At 34.4% G+C, this 16,072-nt stretch overlaps 1 protein-coding gene across 1 annotated transcript; it reads right to left on the bottom strand.

The window, feature by feature from the left end:
* Positions 1 to 14,916: 14,916 nt before the first annotated feature.
* LOC145016246 (uncharacterized) lies at positions 14,917 to 15,546 on the bottom strand. The gene has a single exon (XM_078974627.1). The coding sequence runs from the start codon at positions 15,544 to 15,546 to the stop codon at positions 14,917 to 14,919; it is 630 nt and encodes a 209-aa protein (XP_078830753.1).
* Between the last annotated feature and the right edge of the window lie 526 nt (positions 15,547 to 16,072).

Genomic DNA, 16,072 nt, shown 5'->3' with positions numbered 1-16,072 from the left:
ACACTTTGATCCTTTACTTTGAGAAATCTACAATTAAAGTCCCTAAAGTTTGGTTCTATTAATATAAGTCATTCCTGACTTTTTTTTTTGCCTAAAAACCGGTAAACACTTGCAAAAAAAACCTTTGTATTCGGCTAGTGCCGGTTTTAAGAGTTTTTCTAAAAATTTTAAGGATTTTTCTGAAAATAAAAATTAGATTTATGGCTTTTTCATTAATAGATTAAATTTTAAGGATTTTTTTGAAAAAAAATTCTTTTTATATCTACTAAATTAAGAAAGAAAACTCTTGTAGATGATATCTTAATGATTGTAGTTATCATATTTAATTTAACATGATTTTATTGATTGTTGTATGAAACATGTTTTTAGGCCACATGCTACATTTATTAGTGAATATTTAAGTTTTGGGTGTAAAAAAGAAGTAACTTAAGTGTAAAGAATAAAAATGGAATGCGATTCTACTTTTTTAGAAGAGACAATTAAGTTTGAGTTGTTCTAGAGCACATAACTTAAGAGTCAACATGGTTAAACAGTTGCAAAAAATGTTATAAAGTTACAATAATTACACCCTCATTTTCGTCCCATAAGTATTATAAATTTTATATTTTTATATACGTGGTGCACAAAGGTACAATTAATAGGCTTAAATAAAACATATAATGTAACATCCCGATGATGAGGTAATTTCATTTTAGGCCTATGTATAAATAAATATAACATTTTAGTCCTTGAGTTTCAGAAAGAGTGCAAAATGGCCAAAAGTGGCATTTTGGTAATTTATTGCTGGAACATAGTACGATGGGCGTACTCTTCGTACGCATGGCGTACATGCGAGGGACTTCGTATGTTGGGCATACGTGCAAGGGTTGCAAACCCTAATTTTTAGGGCTTGAACCATATTTAAACAACTTTAGAGCCCCAAGACCTTCACCCTAATCAGCCTCCAACTGAGGATACGACCCTTTAGCAAACCCTAAGTGAGAGAGTGCATTTTGAGCTCATTTGTGTGCTTTAGTGCTGTTCTTGAAGAGGAAGAAGTTAGTGCAAGGACCTTGAAGCTTGAAAGTAACTTAGACCTGGGATTCTCCACTTGCTAGCAACCTCCAAGAGGTAAAAAGTTCATAACTTGATCACTCTATCTTGTAGATCTATCCATTTCTCCATTTAGGGCACTTTTGGTCCCAAATATGATGATTCTTAAGCATGGCATGCTCTTAACCAAACAAGTCTTCCTTTCAGACCTTATGAGGGGTCTTGAGTCATAAAAATGTGGTCTTGATGCTTAGTTTTTCTCCATGCATGCTCTAGAAGGTCTTAAGGCATTTAGAGTTGGGATTTTGGGTATTAAGCACTTGATGGACATGCAAAGTCATAAAGTTGGAAATTTTATGACTCTTGGTGGTATTTTGGCATTGGATCTGAAAGTTGGACGTGAGAGCTTAATGTATTAAGCTCTTACTGAGAAAAGGGGGTTTTGAGCGTACGTCATGTGTATCTCAGCGTACGCCGTGCGTACGAGGTCAAGCTCCTGACTGCGGTCAAAGCCCGAGTACGCCCCGCGTGCGAGCCCTGAGTTTACTCGGCTGGGTTGACTCGGTTGACTTGTTGATTTTGACCAGTTTTGACCAAGGGTATTTTGGGAAAATGTTATTAATTTAGAATGAGAAATGTTTTGACATTTAGGATTTGAGTTGAGCCGGTTGTTGGAGCTACGAGTTATTCAAACTGTGAGGCGATTTTTCCTCACTGTACTTGTAGCGCCTAGTTCCTGGTATGTAAATCTTCATTGAGTATTTTTCCTTTTTAAGCCTTGGACTCGGCGAGTCATAGGTCCGACTCGCCGAGTAGGGACGAGACACGGGACACGTTTAAGTTGGCGACTCGGCGAGTCACCGCTGTTGGATGAAACCCTAAGTTTCAGGGGTTTGTACCCTATTTAAGCAACATATCCGCCCCAAGCCAGCCCCCATTCACCCACCAGAGCTCCTAACCCTCGTTTAAGCTTGTTCTTTGAAGAGTTGAAGCAATTATTGGTGTTTTTGAAGGTTTTGAAGAAGAAGGGAAGTAGATCCAGAAGAAGGGGAAGCCATCCAAGCACCATTGTGTTCTCTCAGCAGTTCCATTGAGGTATATCTCGTTTTTCCCTTGTTTCCATGCTTATTGCTTCATTTAAGACATTCTTGAGCCATTCCCCAAGCTTGTATGTGCATAATGTTCCGAAATAAGCTGATTGGTCTCTTGATCCAAGCATAGTTGAGCTCCAGGAGCTCAGATCCACTACCTTTATGAGCCCATATTGCACATAAACCTTAGATCTACTCTTTTGGTGCATTTCAAACCCTAAAAGCCCCATAGATGGATATTTACACGTAAAGTTGGAAACTTTACGTGGTATTCATGCTCTAGGAGCCTAGATCTACAAATGACATGGATTGGATTCGAGCAAAATCGCATTTTTAGCTCTTGCATGGAACGGACTCGGCGAGTCGCTCATCTGACTCGGTGAGTCCAGTCGCGAGTCTCCGGGTTTGCCCCCTTTTTGTTATTTCGAGTCGTGAGGTGAGTCCAGGAGGGACTCGGTGAGTTGGAAGCCAAAACTCACCCATAATGGAACTCGGCGATTCGATGCCCTGACTCGGCGAGTTCAAGGCAATCTCCTTAGATCAAGATCAAACTCGGTGAGTTGTTCATACAACTCGACGAGTCGCAGCATAAGTGTTCATCGGATGAAGATGAACTCGCCGAGTTGTTCATACAACTCGGCGAGTAGGATGAAGGACTTGAACATCAGTTTGGATGGGGAACTCGTCGAGTCAACGCCTAACTCGACGAGTAGAAACAGAATCCTGGATAGTCGTTTGGACATAGACTCGACCAGTTGGATAGCCAACTCGGCGAGTCGGGTCAACTGGAAGTTGACTCTGACTTTGACTTAGGGCATGGTCGGGGGTAAAAGGGTCATTTCACCCAAAAGGCAGTAAATATTGATTGGTTAAGTATGTTGTGGGAATTACATCCGGAGGATTTCCGGAGTAGAAACAGGAGCAGACAGTCGGTTCCCACACACACCAGCAGCTATTTCAAGGTGAGTTTCCTTTCAGTAGTAACGGGTCTAAGGCACCAAGGTCGGCCCGTATAGACGAGATGTTAGTATTAGAGTGTGGGTCGAGCCCGTATCTCTTAATTAAGTGATTGCGATATATGCTAGTAGAATAGAGCTGTCTATACTTGTTGTCTGTGTGATACTTGTATGATACGAGTTGGCGGTTGAGTGTAGGCTAAGCCCGTATCTCTCTGAGAGTGGAGTGTGGGCTAGGCCTGTATCTCCCAAATAGCGAAGTGTGGGCAAGGCCCGTATCTTCACGAGTGTGGGCATGGCCTGTATCTCCCAGAAAGCGAAGTGAGGGCAGGGCCCGTATCTTCATGAGTGTGGGCAAGGGCCCGTATCTCATAATTGAATGTTGTTGTTATATGCTTGCATGGTATGGGGTATTATGGGGGAACTCACTAAGCTTTGTGCTTACGGTTTGCAATTTGATTTCAGGTACCTCTTCAGCTAAGGGAAAGGAGTCGGCGCGGTAGCAGCACATCACACATACGCCTTTTGTTTTCCGCATTGTAGATTTTCTGGGATGTACTCTGAATTCGGATTATGATGTCACCGGTTTTTCAGACATGGATTTTTATCATGAATGTTTGTAATGATGTTTTATGTTTTCACCTAAATTAAAAATGAAATTTTTAACCGGTAATTTTGGGGTGTTACAGTACTTACGGGTTGAAGGCACCAAGGTCGGTCTATTGGATTAATATCCTGGTTTACCGTATGTTGCTATGTTGTAGTAATATGTTAGATCTGTATCCTGGTATATGAGATGTTGTCATGTTGTAGTGTTCTGTTAGATCCATATGATTATCTGTATTTTCCGGCTGTGTGTTCATTTTGTTTTTTGCATATGTCGACAAATTGGTTTAGGTTGAGGCGGTCTTGCTTTGTGATGTAGGCCAAGACACTCGGGGATGACCGGAAAGGTTGTAGCCCCTGCGAGGCGGTCTAGTCAGGTCAGTGGCCCGGAGAGCGATTCAGATAGGTTTTAGGCCTTGTGAGGCGGTCCAGATCGGTTGTTCGTGGAGCGGTCCAAATAGGTTGTAGACCCCGCAAGACGGTCGTTGGTTGATCATGTTTGCATGCTTGCTTGTTATGTGGTGTGTTGGTACTTTGGGGTAACTCACTGAGCATTGACTTATAGTTTTAGTTTTGTTTTAGGTACTTCTGAGGACCGTGGCAAGGTGAAGATATGATCGTACACATCCTCGGTTTTATGTTGATCGGATCTTGGGAGGCTCTAATTTAGGATAATGTTTGAAAACAATGGTTATGTAAACACTTTTTTTTTAGAAAATGGGTTGTTTGAAAATTTTAAATTTATTGTGATTCTTTTGAGTGTTACATCTAAATTCTAAATCCTAATTCAAATAATAGAACACTAAATAAATTTATAAGCTCACAAAATGAAAAGAAAGATAGATGGTGGAATTAGCAATAGATGGTGGAATTAATAGTCTACTACATTTCATTACAAAACGCACGGAAGCAAAAAAAGAAAGTTTGGCGCCTTATGTCACCTCCACGATCAAACAAGTATAAATCATTTATTTTAATCATTAATGTTTTACTATTTTAGTTTAATTTAATAGTTCAAATTGAAAACACAAAGTTAAGTAATGGAATCGTAATTTTTTTTATAATTAATGCAATAAAGGAATTGTATTTTGGAAGTGGTTTCTTAGGTGAAAGTGACAATGAAAATGTTGAAAAAAAAGTGACTTAGGTGTAAATAATGACAAAATAAAAGTATTAATTTGTTAGAAGTAACCAAATTAATTTCAAATTGCTCTACAATACATAACTTAAATGTCAACATTGTTAAATAGTTGCAAATAATATTATAAGAGTTACAATAGTTATGAAAACACATGCTAAAAATGATATATAGTTATAGTTTTAGTTATAATATCTATTGAAAAAAAGTCCTTAACTTTAACCATGTTAACGAAAAAGTTATCTTTGATTGTTTATTTTTTGAAAAGTTCTTTAAATTATCAGAAAATACCTTAAAACCGGCATTAGCCAGGAAAAAAGAGTTTTTTTTTAATATTTACCAGTGTTTTTGGGCTAAATTACAAAAATTAAAAAAAATTAAACAATGATGACTTTTACGTTAATAAAACCAAATTTTAAGGATTTTTATGTTAATAGAGCCAAATTTTAAAATTTTTATTGCAAATTTCCCCTTCACTTTTGATTGTCAAATTTAGCTGTGGTAGGACATTTTGCGCCACTATGGTGATATTGCTTACAAACTTATAAGTACAGTCATTTATGGAAGATTTTTATTGTTTTTAATCTATCCGACTAATATTTTTTATTGTTTTTAATCTATCCGACAATGATTAGTGTGTATGTACTTTCATTCCCTTTTTAAGTATTTATTTAGCATCTTCAAATTACTTATTATTTTGAAAAATCCACTTAACTACATCAATGTCATCTAAATATAAAACAATACCCACTTATGGAACTTGGCATGATATCCTAATAAGAACGAAAACAATGAAAGTACGATACTATAAACAGATAAATTTTCAAACTACAACGCCTTAATAAGAAAATAAATTTGAAAATGCAATGTTGTTAACCATGGATGTGAAATTATCTATATCCAAAAAATTTGCTTTAAAATTTCGGATTTGGATTTGGATTTGAATTGTACTTCTATTGATTCTAGTGATTCTCGAGTATTCAGATTAACCAAAATGCAGAATATATATTTTCTATCTATTTTTTATTACTTTTTTGTTATTTCAAAACCAAATTAGCAAAGTTCATCAATTGAAATCATTCTTCATTTCCTTTTCATCTTAAAAAGATGAATATGATGTATTTCAAAGTCGAATAAACATGATGTTTTCTTTATATCTTTTTAGAAAGCCTTATATCGCCTTAACTTTTGTTTGATTGATTTTGTGTAAGGGAACCACACAAATAGAGGTGGAAGAGTATCCAAAGTACATGGTTTGTAAAATTTTATTTGAACGGAGTGTAGAGCTTGTATGTGAAAATAACTTTCTTACTATTGTGATATTGTCAAGGTTGAAACCATTCTTTGAGAAGTTATGTAGCTCCCAAATTAATAGCTACTTTTGTGAAAATCCACTTGCAAGTTTATAAGTGAAACCATAATATATTACCATTTATGTGGATATAATTATCTCTTTAGGTATTATCCTTAGATTTTGTATCTGATGATACTATTTTTAATTTGTATATTTTTCCAAATATAGTGTTATAACACAATAAACAAATCAATGTAAGTATGTTGTTTAGTGTATTTTGCCCAACTATTTATCATTTGGGTAACCAACTAGTGCTTATCTTCTCTTCTATTGTTGTTCTCCTCAGAGATTGATTCAGATTTAGATACAAGAGTTAGAATGATTCTAAGGGAGGACGAAGTCGGAATGCGGTTTGGAAACGGGATAAGGTGGTACAGGGGGTACCGCCGGGAAACAGTACCAACTACGGTTTCTTTGATTTAAGGTTTTCAATTGGGTTGGTGAACGTGTGAAAATTGAATCTGTGTATTGAATGTATTGTATGAATGCCTCTGACTTTGCTAGACTTTTCAAGAGTTTAATGCTTTCAAACAAAGATTCCTACTAGGGATGGAAATTTCATCTAACCCGGTGGGGAACCCGGTTGACCCCCCCCCCCCCCCCCCACCCTAAAAAAAAAAAAAATCGGGGACGGGTATTCCCTGCCAAAACGGGTACCGGGTACGGGGCTGAGGATCTCCATTATGTTAGAACAGGGGATGGGGTCGGGGTTGGGTAAAACAATCCCCAACCCGCCCCGCCCCCGCTTTGATGACTATATATATATATATATATATATATATATATATATATATATATATATATATATATATATATATATATATATATATCATTTATTGAATTTGAATTAAGTCCGCTAAAATGAATCGATATATATTAGACCATCAGAGATAGAGTCCGTATATCAAATTATGTTCTCAATTCTAAGAGTTTGTCAATCGTCACTTCATTTGAAGATCTGTATACCAAATCATCACTTTTCGTTTTGATGCTTGTTAAACTTTATTATTGATGTAAACATAATCTAATTATGGCATTTGGTTTTAATCGCTTATTAAACTTGGTTTTTTGTATAAGTTGAGTTTATTATGTTGATAGATTAGGGATGGGCTGGGGAGAAGCCAAAATACAAAGGGGAAGGGATTTGATTCCCCGCATCCGTCGGGGATGGGGATGGGGACGAGGTTAGACACTCATGGATGGGGACAGGGATGGTTAACCCCGCCCCAAACCCGCCCCATTTCCATCCCTAATTCCTACCAACTTTTGAATTATTTAATGCATGAACTTTGACCATATTCAACGACATCTTTTCTTTATTTTTATTTTTTTTATAAGTTTATAAAAATGAATACATAATTCATTCATTTGTAGTGTTTTTACTCTAGAAAATTTTATATTTCATTCGATTCCTTTAGTTACATTCAATAGATTCCTGAGGCAAAGCTAAACAAACTGATTCTAGCCAAAAACGCAAATCCACAAAGACGGTTCAAGTCAAGATATTCCATTTTCTTTTCCATAATTTTAAAATCCAAACTATCAGATATACCAAAACTACAAATAGAACCAAAACTATCCACAACAATATTTTCCAGTTCTAGAAACTCAATTCCAAGAGTTACGTGATGCTCCTAACGTAGAATTTGACAGTTCTAGCAACGAACCGACGACCAAAAGAAACGAAGAAGAAACCAACAAGGAGTTGCAACATGTTGCTAAGAAAAAAACACAACTCTACACATCGCCGGAAGCGAAAGAACAGGGTGGAACGCGAAGAGTTGGCTTTGGCTAGGGCAAATTAGTGTTCAAATGGGAGGTTCAGATCGGTCATGGCACCAAGTAAACACAAAATGGAAATACATTCAAAATAAATATAATGCTTTCAACTGCATCTATAATCGTAAGATGAACCATATGGGTTGCGGGAGATCTAATGTTGAAGTTTTACACTCTTCCTAAGCGAGTATCGGAGAACTATTAATCAGAAAGGCTTTCCTCATCAGCAAGCTAAGGAGTGGTTGATAGACAACGACAAATGGACATTGGTTACAAAACCTGGTGAAGACTCCCTGTCTCCTTCTTTTGAACGAACCAAAACATCTTCATCCAACCCCTACACATCATGTTCTGATACATAATATCCTCCTGGATCCCCCCTCCCCATAACAACAGTCGTTTAGTGTTGAAGACTCACCGAATCAGAGTAAAAGAAAAGAAAAAAATGAAGCATCAACATCATAACAGAAAATAAAATGTTTAATCTCGTCAAACAAATTGTCGGCATCAAGATTGCAACCAAAATAGAGTCGGAACAGATACAATGGTATCGGGAAAAAAAATTATGCATTCTCGAAGCTAATGAAGAACGGAAAGCTCAGTTGTTGGGTCGGGAGACAGAGAACCAAGATATGGAGTATTTTCTTCGATCGCATGATCATTTGACCGGAGGAATTTTCCATACGGTGCTTGAAAGGAGACGACAAAATGCAACTAAGTATAGTTGGGAGTTGAAGAACCCGTAAAGTTCAAAATGTCGGCATCATTTGACTGGAGAATCTTTCTTTATGTTATTATGTATTTTCTTTTTCTTTTTCTTTTATTTTATTTTTATTTTTATTAAGATTCTCTATATGTATCCTTGTTTCATTATATATATATATATATATATATATATATATATATATATATATATATATATATATATATATATATATATATATATATATATATATATGTATGTATGTATAATATGTAGTGGCGGAACCAGAAAATCTTGTAACGGGTAGCACAATAACATCCTGATAAAAGATAATAAGATAAGATATATATATATATATATATATATATATATATATATATATATATATATATATATATATATATATATATATAGGTTCAGGTTCATTTGAGACCATTCTAATTTTGTAAGACCGTGAGACCAAATCTAAAAATAATTTTAAAATGCAAAATAAATGGAAAAATCCAAAAATTCTTTTTTTAAGTATTATTTTCGGAATTTGAATTAACTAAAAAAAATAAAACAAAAATAAAAAAAATAAAAAAAAATCTTGTTTTTTTTTTGTTTAAATACGTGAAATATTCTAAATAGAATATTACACTGACATATTCTTAAAAATAATTTTAACATCCAAAATAAATGGAAAAATCTAAAAAAAAAAGTTTAAATATTATTTTCGGAACTTGAATTAACTAAAAAAATAAAATTAAAATTAAAAAAAATCCTATTTTTTTTGAAAAATACGTGAAATATTCTAAATAGAATATTACACTGTAAAATTCTAAAAATAATTTTAAGATGCAAAATAAATGGAAAAATCAAAAAATTCTTTTTTGAAATATTATTTTCGGAACTTGAATTAACTAAAAAAAATAAAAATAAAAATAAAAATAAAGCCGTCTCACATGAACCTAACCCTATATATATATATTAATATATATATATATATATATATATATATATATATATATATATATATATATATATATATATATATGAGTAGGATCAAATGAGAACACTAAAAAGGTTGAGAACGCGAGAACAAATCTGGACCATTTAAATACTTAAATCTAAGGTCATTATTGAAAGGGGGTTTTATGAAAAATTCTTAAACTGTTGGCATTAAAATGTAACTTTTAAATGGTTAAAAGGACATAACAGGAATTTCAACTTTACTATCTCCTATAATTTCTCACTCGTTTATATATTTCCATTAATCTATCGTGTATATATTTCCACCTCTTCTTCTTAGGGTTTCATAAAACTCACGCCATCATCGATCTGGGCATCACCTACAACCCACCACGAAGATCTGTTCCCATCATCATTGGTCTCGGTAGGTGCAGCAAGGGCTGCTCAAGCAGTTTTTGGCTGCTTCTTCTTCGATTCCGGTAGCATATGCGAAGGGGAGGAGAACATTTGGCCCGATTGAGCAAGGCAAGCGGAAACATCAGCTTCGGTAAGGGTTTTCGCTGTGGTGCTATGGTTAGTTCCGCCTCCTCATCGGCTCATTCATGCTTCATCTGCTTCGAATCAATCCAACCGACTCATAATCGCTTCTTCCTCATATCTCTACAGATCCCGATCAAAGAAAGGTACGTTCGATTTGCTGCTGTTATTCGATTCAATTGTGTGTTTATATTCTGAAATTTGATTTTTGATTCGGATAATCGACTTTCTATTTCCTGAATTTGCGGTTTGTTAGTCTCGATTGCGGAAATCCTCTTAGGTTTTTGTCTATAGATTTAAAATCTACATGTGATCAATCATATTGATAAACTGTTCTTTCTGATCCCAATGTGATACATTCGTTCAAAAATCATATGAGAAAATTGCCTGGATGATTGAGCGCAGGGGAGATGGATCTAACATATGTGTTTTTTTTAAAGGCGATGAACTGTGCACATAAGGTGCTCGATAAAATGTCTGTGAGAGCATTTTCGACTGGAATGATGGAAGGGATCTCGATGGGGCAGTTGCTTCGATCGGTAATGATTCTCATCTCTTTTCTTTTTATTTTGACTGTAAATCGATGAAGTTTAATCAACTACATTTCTTTACTCGTATTTCTTTCTATTCATACATGAATCTAGCTATGGAATTAAGGTTTATGAACCACAAGATCTTATCGTGAAAACGTCTACTCAAAACCACAAGGTTTCTGCTATTTTGGTGTTCAGAGACTTCACTTCTTCTGACCCCTTTCACGGGCAATTTCCCACGTTATGGGAGAGATTTTGCAAACCAAAAAGCGGCAGCGAGGTGTACCAATGGAAAGAAACCCAATCCTAATTTTCGAATTTTTTGGTAATAATTTCTTGAAGGGGTGCGTGAATGGTTGTATTTATTTATGAATAGCACGTGTATTCATTTATGAATAACATTGTAGTTATGTATGAATAGTTGTATTCATTTATGAATAGCTTATGTATTCATTTATTATAGAATGTGCATTAATTTATAAGTAACATTTGTGAATTGTATTATTTATGAATATTTGTATTATTTATGATTAGAGGTATTTATTTATGATTAGAGGTATTCATTTTATGAAAAAAATGATAATTTTTACACTTTTTATTTATTTTCAATTTATGAAAAATGCATTGAATTATTTGTAATTTGATGTGTTTTCATTTATGATTGGAAGTGTATTGATTTGCGATTGGATTTCTATTCTTTTTTTTTTTTTTTGAAAAAACAAAAACGTGAAATAGTAGAAAATAATAATTTTTTTAAGATTTTCTTTTCAGATTTAAAATAAAAGGAAATATTAATTTGTTTAAGTGATTTTTTTGAAACGGTCATAAATAATTTTTGGGAAAAATCATAAAAAAAATATTTATATATATTTTATTAACTAAAAGAAAATATTAATTTTGTTAGGTAATTAAAATCATTATCTCTATATTTTAGGAAATCAATAATTAATATTTATATAAAGTTAGTAATATACCCTTATAAAATGATTGGTCCAGAATTGTTCTCGTGTTCTCAATCTTTTAGGTATTCTTATTAAATATCTCCCTATATATATATATATATATATATATATATATATATATATATATATATATATATATATATATATATATATATATATATATAGAGAGAGAGAGAGAGAGAGACACACACACACAATTTCTTTAGAAATAACAAAGTACCGCAAAAGTGTTACATTTCAAAGTTGGTATTGTTTACTCATTTTCTGAAAGCGTCTCATCACCTGTTTGATCTTAAAATCCATAAATTATTCTTTTTCTACACTGCAAATTAAAGCATCGTTTATAAAATCATCACACATTTTATTACAAAAAACGGTATTCAATAACTTTATTGTGGAAAAACATATTTCAATTAAGGTATTTTTTTCTCACCATTTTCATTACTACTACCAACATCTAATTCTTTTTTAAAAAAAAAAAAAATCCAATTAAACCCTACAAACACACTTTTGATTTAAAATTCACAATTAAAAATTTAAACCTTATATCAGCAACATCGTAACAATGGAACAACTAATTGACTGATTAGGTTTTTAATTTTAAGAACTAAATTAAAATAAAACATTAAACATTAAAGATGAAAATTGAAAAAATACTTGTTTCATGAGGATTCCGTAAGTGAGCAAGTGCCAAATTGGAGAAGAATCTTAATTGACAAAAAGGTTGTCTTGAAGATGGGGCAAGAAGGAAACGATAAATCGAAAAAAGGAAGATATTACTTCAAGTGTTTTTCCTTCCGTCGTAACTCATATTCTCATAAGAATGTACACACAAGTTAATGGGCTTCAATATAATATGGGTTGTCATCGATTAACCGAGAATCGAAAAGGAAAAAATGGACTTCAATATAATATATGTATTTTAATGTAATACAAGAAGCAAGCAAGTTGGCACCCTTCAATGTAAAAAAAAAAATATATTGATTAATTGAGGGGTAGCACCCTACCAACTAGCTAATTCCGCCCCTGATAATATGTTTGTTTCATTTTCTCCCTATCTTTTCTTTCTTTTCAAAATGAATCCAAACGTACGGAAAATAGTAATGGAAGTTAACGGATAGTTCTATCATCTGCTTATCAACAATAATTTGTTACCTATATTGTTTCGTACTGCACAACTTGTTCTTCAAAATAATGCTAGTTCAAGAAACATTCAAAGGAGAAACACAATCCACATAGATCGTTTAGAGGTTGAACAAATGCTGATCCGACATTATTTTGTGGATGATTCCACTTATGGTCACGTGTAATTTTGCAAAAGGTTCCGTATGAGCAAATGTTTGTTTATGTGACTTGTTGGTGACATGGAGACGAATTATCCTTATTTTCAAACAACATGTGATGAAAAAAATGAGAGAAGTTTCAGTGCGCTACAAAAATGCACATCAGCAATACATCAATTAGCGAAGGGTTATAACCCAGACTCGTTTGATGAGTATCTGAATATGTTAGAAAGAACTTATCGTGAAGCTCTTGAAAACTTTTGCTACGGTGTTGCCCAAATGTATAAGGCTGAATATTTATGTTGTCTAACATCCATTGACATTCAACTTTTGTATGAAGCATATGGAGCTAGACATGGATTCCCAGAAATGCTTGGTAACATTGACTGCACACATTGGAATTTGAGGGATTGTCTAACGGAATTGAGAGGTTAATACATGAGGGGTGACCATCAGTATCCATCAATGATACTAGAAGCGGTGATGTCACAATATTTATGGTTTTGGCATGTATTCTTAGGGATGAGATTCAGAACTGAAAAACCAGACCGGAACCGGAACCGTTAGAACCGGAATATGTAAAACCAATCCGGGTCCCCGGTTTAAAAAAATGGCTCTATCCGGGTTTCGGGTCCTTCGGGTCCGGGTAAACCGGGTTTAAGAACCGGAATCGTGTTAGGAACCGAAAATAGTTTTAGGGGCCAGAACCGATTTCAATGGAAAGTTTAAAACATACATATCTCATTCGTTTGAAGTCTGATTGGCATGAGGTTTTTTCCATAGTATAGTTTATAGTTTTTACATGATTTTAGACTATAATTTTATCATTTTTGGGTTTATATTCATTGACTTATAGTCTCTCAAAGTTGGGATATCAAAGCTATAAATTTTATGTTTTTCACATTTTTTATATTCTGTGATAGTTTTAAAACATGCATATCTCATTCGTTTGAAGTCGGATTGGCATGAGGTTTTTTCCAGAGTGTGGGTTATAGTTTGTACATGATTTTAGACTATAATTTTGTTATTTTTGGGTGTTTATTCATTGACTTATAGTCTCTCAAAGTCAGGATATCAAAGCTGAAAGTTTATGTTTTTCAGCTTTCTTTGTATTTCGTGATAGATTTAAAACACGCATATTTGATTCGTTTGAAGTCGGAATAGCATGCGGTTTTTTTCAAAGTGTAGTATAGAGTTTGTATATGATTTTAGACTATAATATTGTCATTTTTGGTTTCATATTCATTGATTTATAGTCTCCGAAAGTTGGGATATTAAAGCTGCGAAATTTTTTTTCTAAGCTTTATTTTTGTATTTTGTGAAATTTTAAAACATGCATTCGACCCACTTTACTTGGTTCCCTGGGTTTTTCGGTTTTATACCCACTTTACCCGGTTCCATTCGACCCACTTTGATATTTTCGGGTTTTCCAGTTCTAGACCCACTTTACCCAGTACCTTACCCGAAACTGAACCGAAACTGATTCCTATATACCGGTTCGGGTTCCGATCCTAAAAAATCTCGTTAAACAGTTCCCGGGTTTTCAGGTCCGGTTCTACCAGTCCGGGTTTGGACCCACTCTCATCCCTATACATTCTATGGTGTAGCCAATTCGATCAATGATTTAAACGTCCTCTACTAATCACCAGTGTTTGATGAAAAATATCATGGAACAGGACTTAATTATTCTGAATGATGAACAGTACAGACATGGTTACTATCTTGTGGATGGAATATATCTATCATGGGTAGTATTTGTGAAGGCATATCCATATCCAGTAACCGGAAAAAAAAAAAAAAGATACGATTCAAGGCATCACAAAAATCAGCAAGAAAGGATGTAGAACGTGCTTTTGGGGTCCTTAAAGGATGTTAGGACATGTTAAGTATGTCTGCATGGGCTATGACGGTAAAGAAAACAAAAAATATGATGTATGTTTGTATTATACTAAACAATATGATATTAACAGATGCGGGTGTTGCGATATTTCCTATGTATCAGCCCGACTCCCCCCCCCCCCCCAAACTTGACAAGCATATCCAGCCACAATATATACAACAAATCTCTTCTTTTTATTTAGCTGAAACCTCTCCCTTGTGCTATATATCAGAATCTGATTATCCAAACTCTCTGCAGCTAACCAATTCCCATTTGGATGAAGTGAAATGGAAGGCATAGAGTGCATGTGAGGTTTACTTATGTACTTTATCACAACAGGAATACCAAATTCCCATACACGAAGAGATTTATCATCACTAGAAGTCACAAATGTTATTGTATTCACTGCACCTAGATGTTGATCATACTCTTGAGTAATTTTCCCTGTATTAATGTCCCATTGAACAATCTTTTTATCACTTATACCCGCTAAAAGAATATTTTGTTTATCGTCATCTGGATTTAGCTTAACCACATATGGTATTTTCCCTGTTGAAAAAGTGGATATCACCTGCCCTGTTTCGGTATCCCAATACTTGATGTTCTTATCATATCCAGCAGTTAGAAACTTAGACCCATCATTACAAAAGGATATGTCACGAACTACTTTAGAGTGTCCTATGTAAGTCCTCATACACTTTCTTGAATTGAAAACGTCCCAAATCTTCAGCTTGCTATCCATTCCAACCAGATGGTTGAGTGGGCTCGATAATTTAGTCGATTTGATTTTGCAATGCTAAATAAGTCTGGAGAATTTTGTCGGCTTGATTTCTGTCACATTCATAAAAATTTAAAACATTTTCAAACATCCAAAAGCCATTAGTTATTACGAAATGTTTTCAAAATAGTTTCATATCAGAGAATCCTAGAAATCAAAATCATAAAATGTGAGGAGGTACACAATCAAGCCTTTGTATTCCTGCGATCATCTGAAGTACCTGAAACAAAATCCAAAACTGTAAGCCTGAAGCTTACTGAGTTCCTCCAAAATACCAACACCATACAAACCAGAATAATATCATAACAAATAACATGCATATAGAGTCTTCAGTATGACTGGACCGCCCTCACCGAGACTTTAGTCTGTCTGACCCACTCTCAGAACCTTCAGCATGTCTGGTCCGCCCTATTAGGCCTTCATCCTGTCTGGTCCGTTCTCCAGGCCTTCGACCTGACAGGTACGCCCCATTGGGCCTTCAGTCTATCCA

The sequence above is a fragment of the Lactuca saligna genome, chromosome 9, assembly GCF_052625555.1.
Source record: "Lactuca saligna cultivar CGN05327 chromosome 9, ASM5262555v1, whole genome shotgun sequence".
Lineage (NCBI taxonomy): Eukaryota > Viridiplantae > Streptophyta > Magnoliopsida > Asterales > Asteraceae > Lactuca > Lactuca saligna.
Note: the sequence above shows the minus strand (reverse complement) of the source record. Positions and strands in the feature narration are given on the sequence as shown.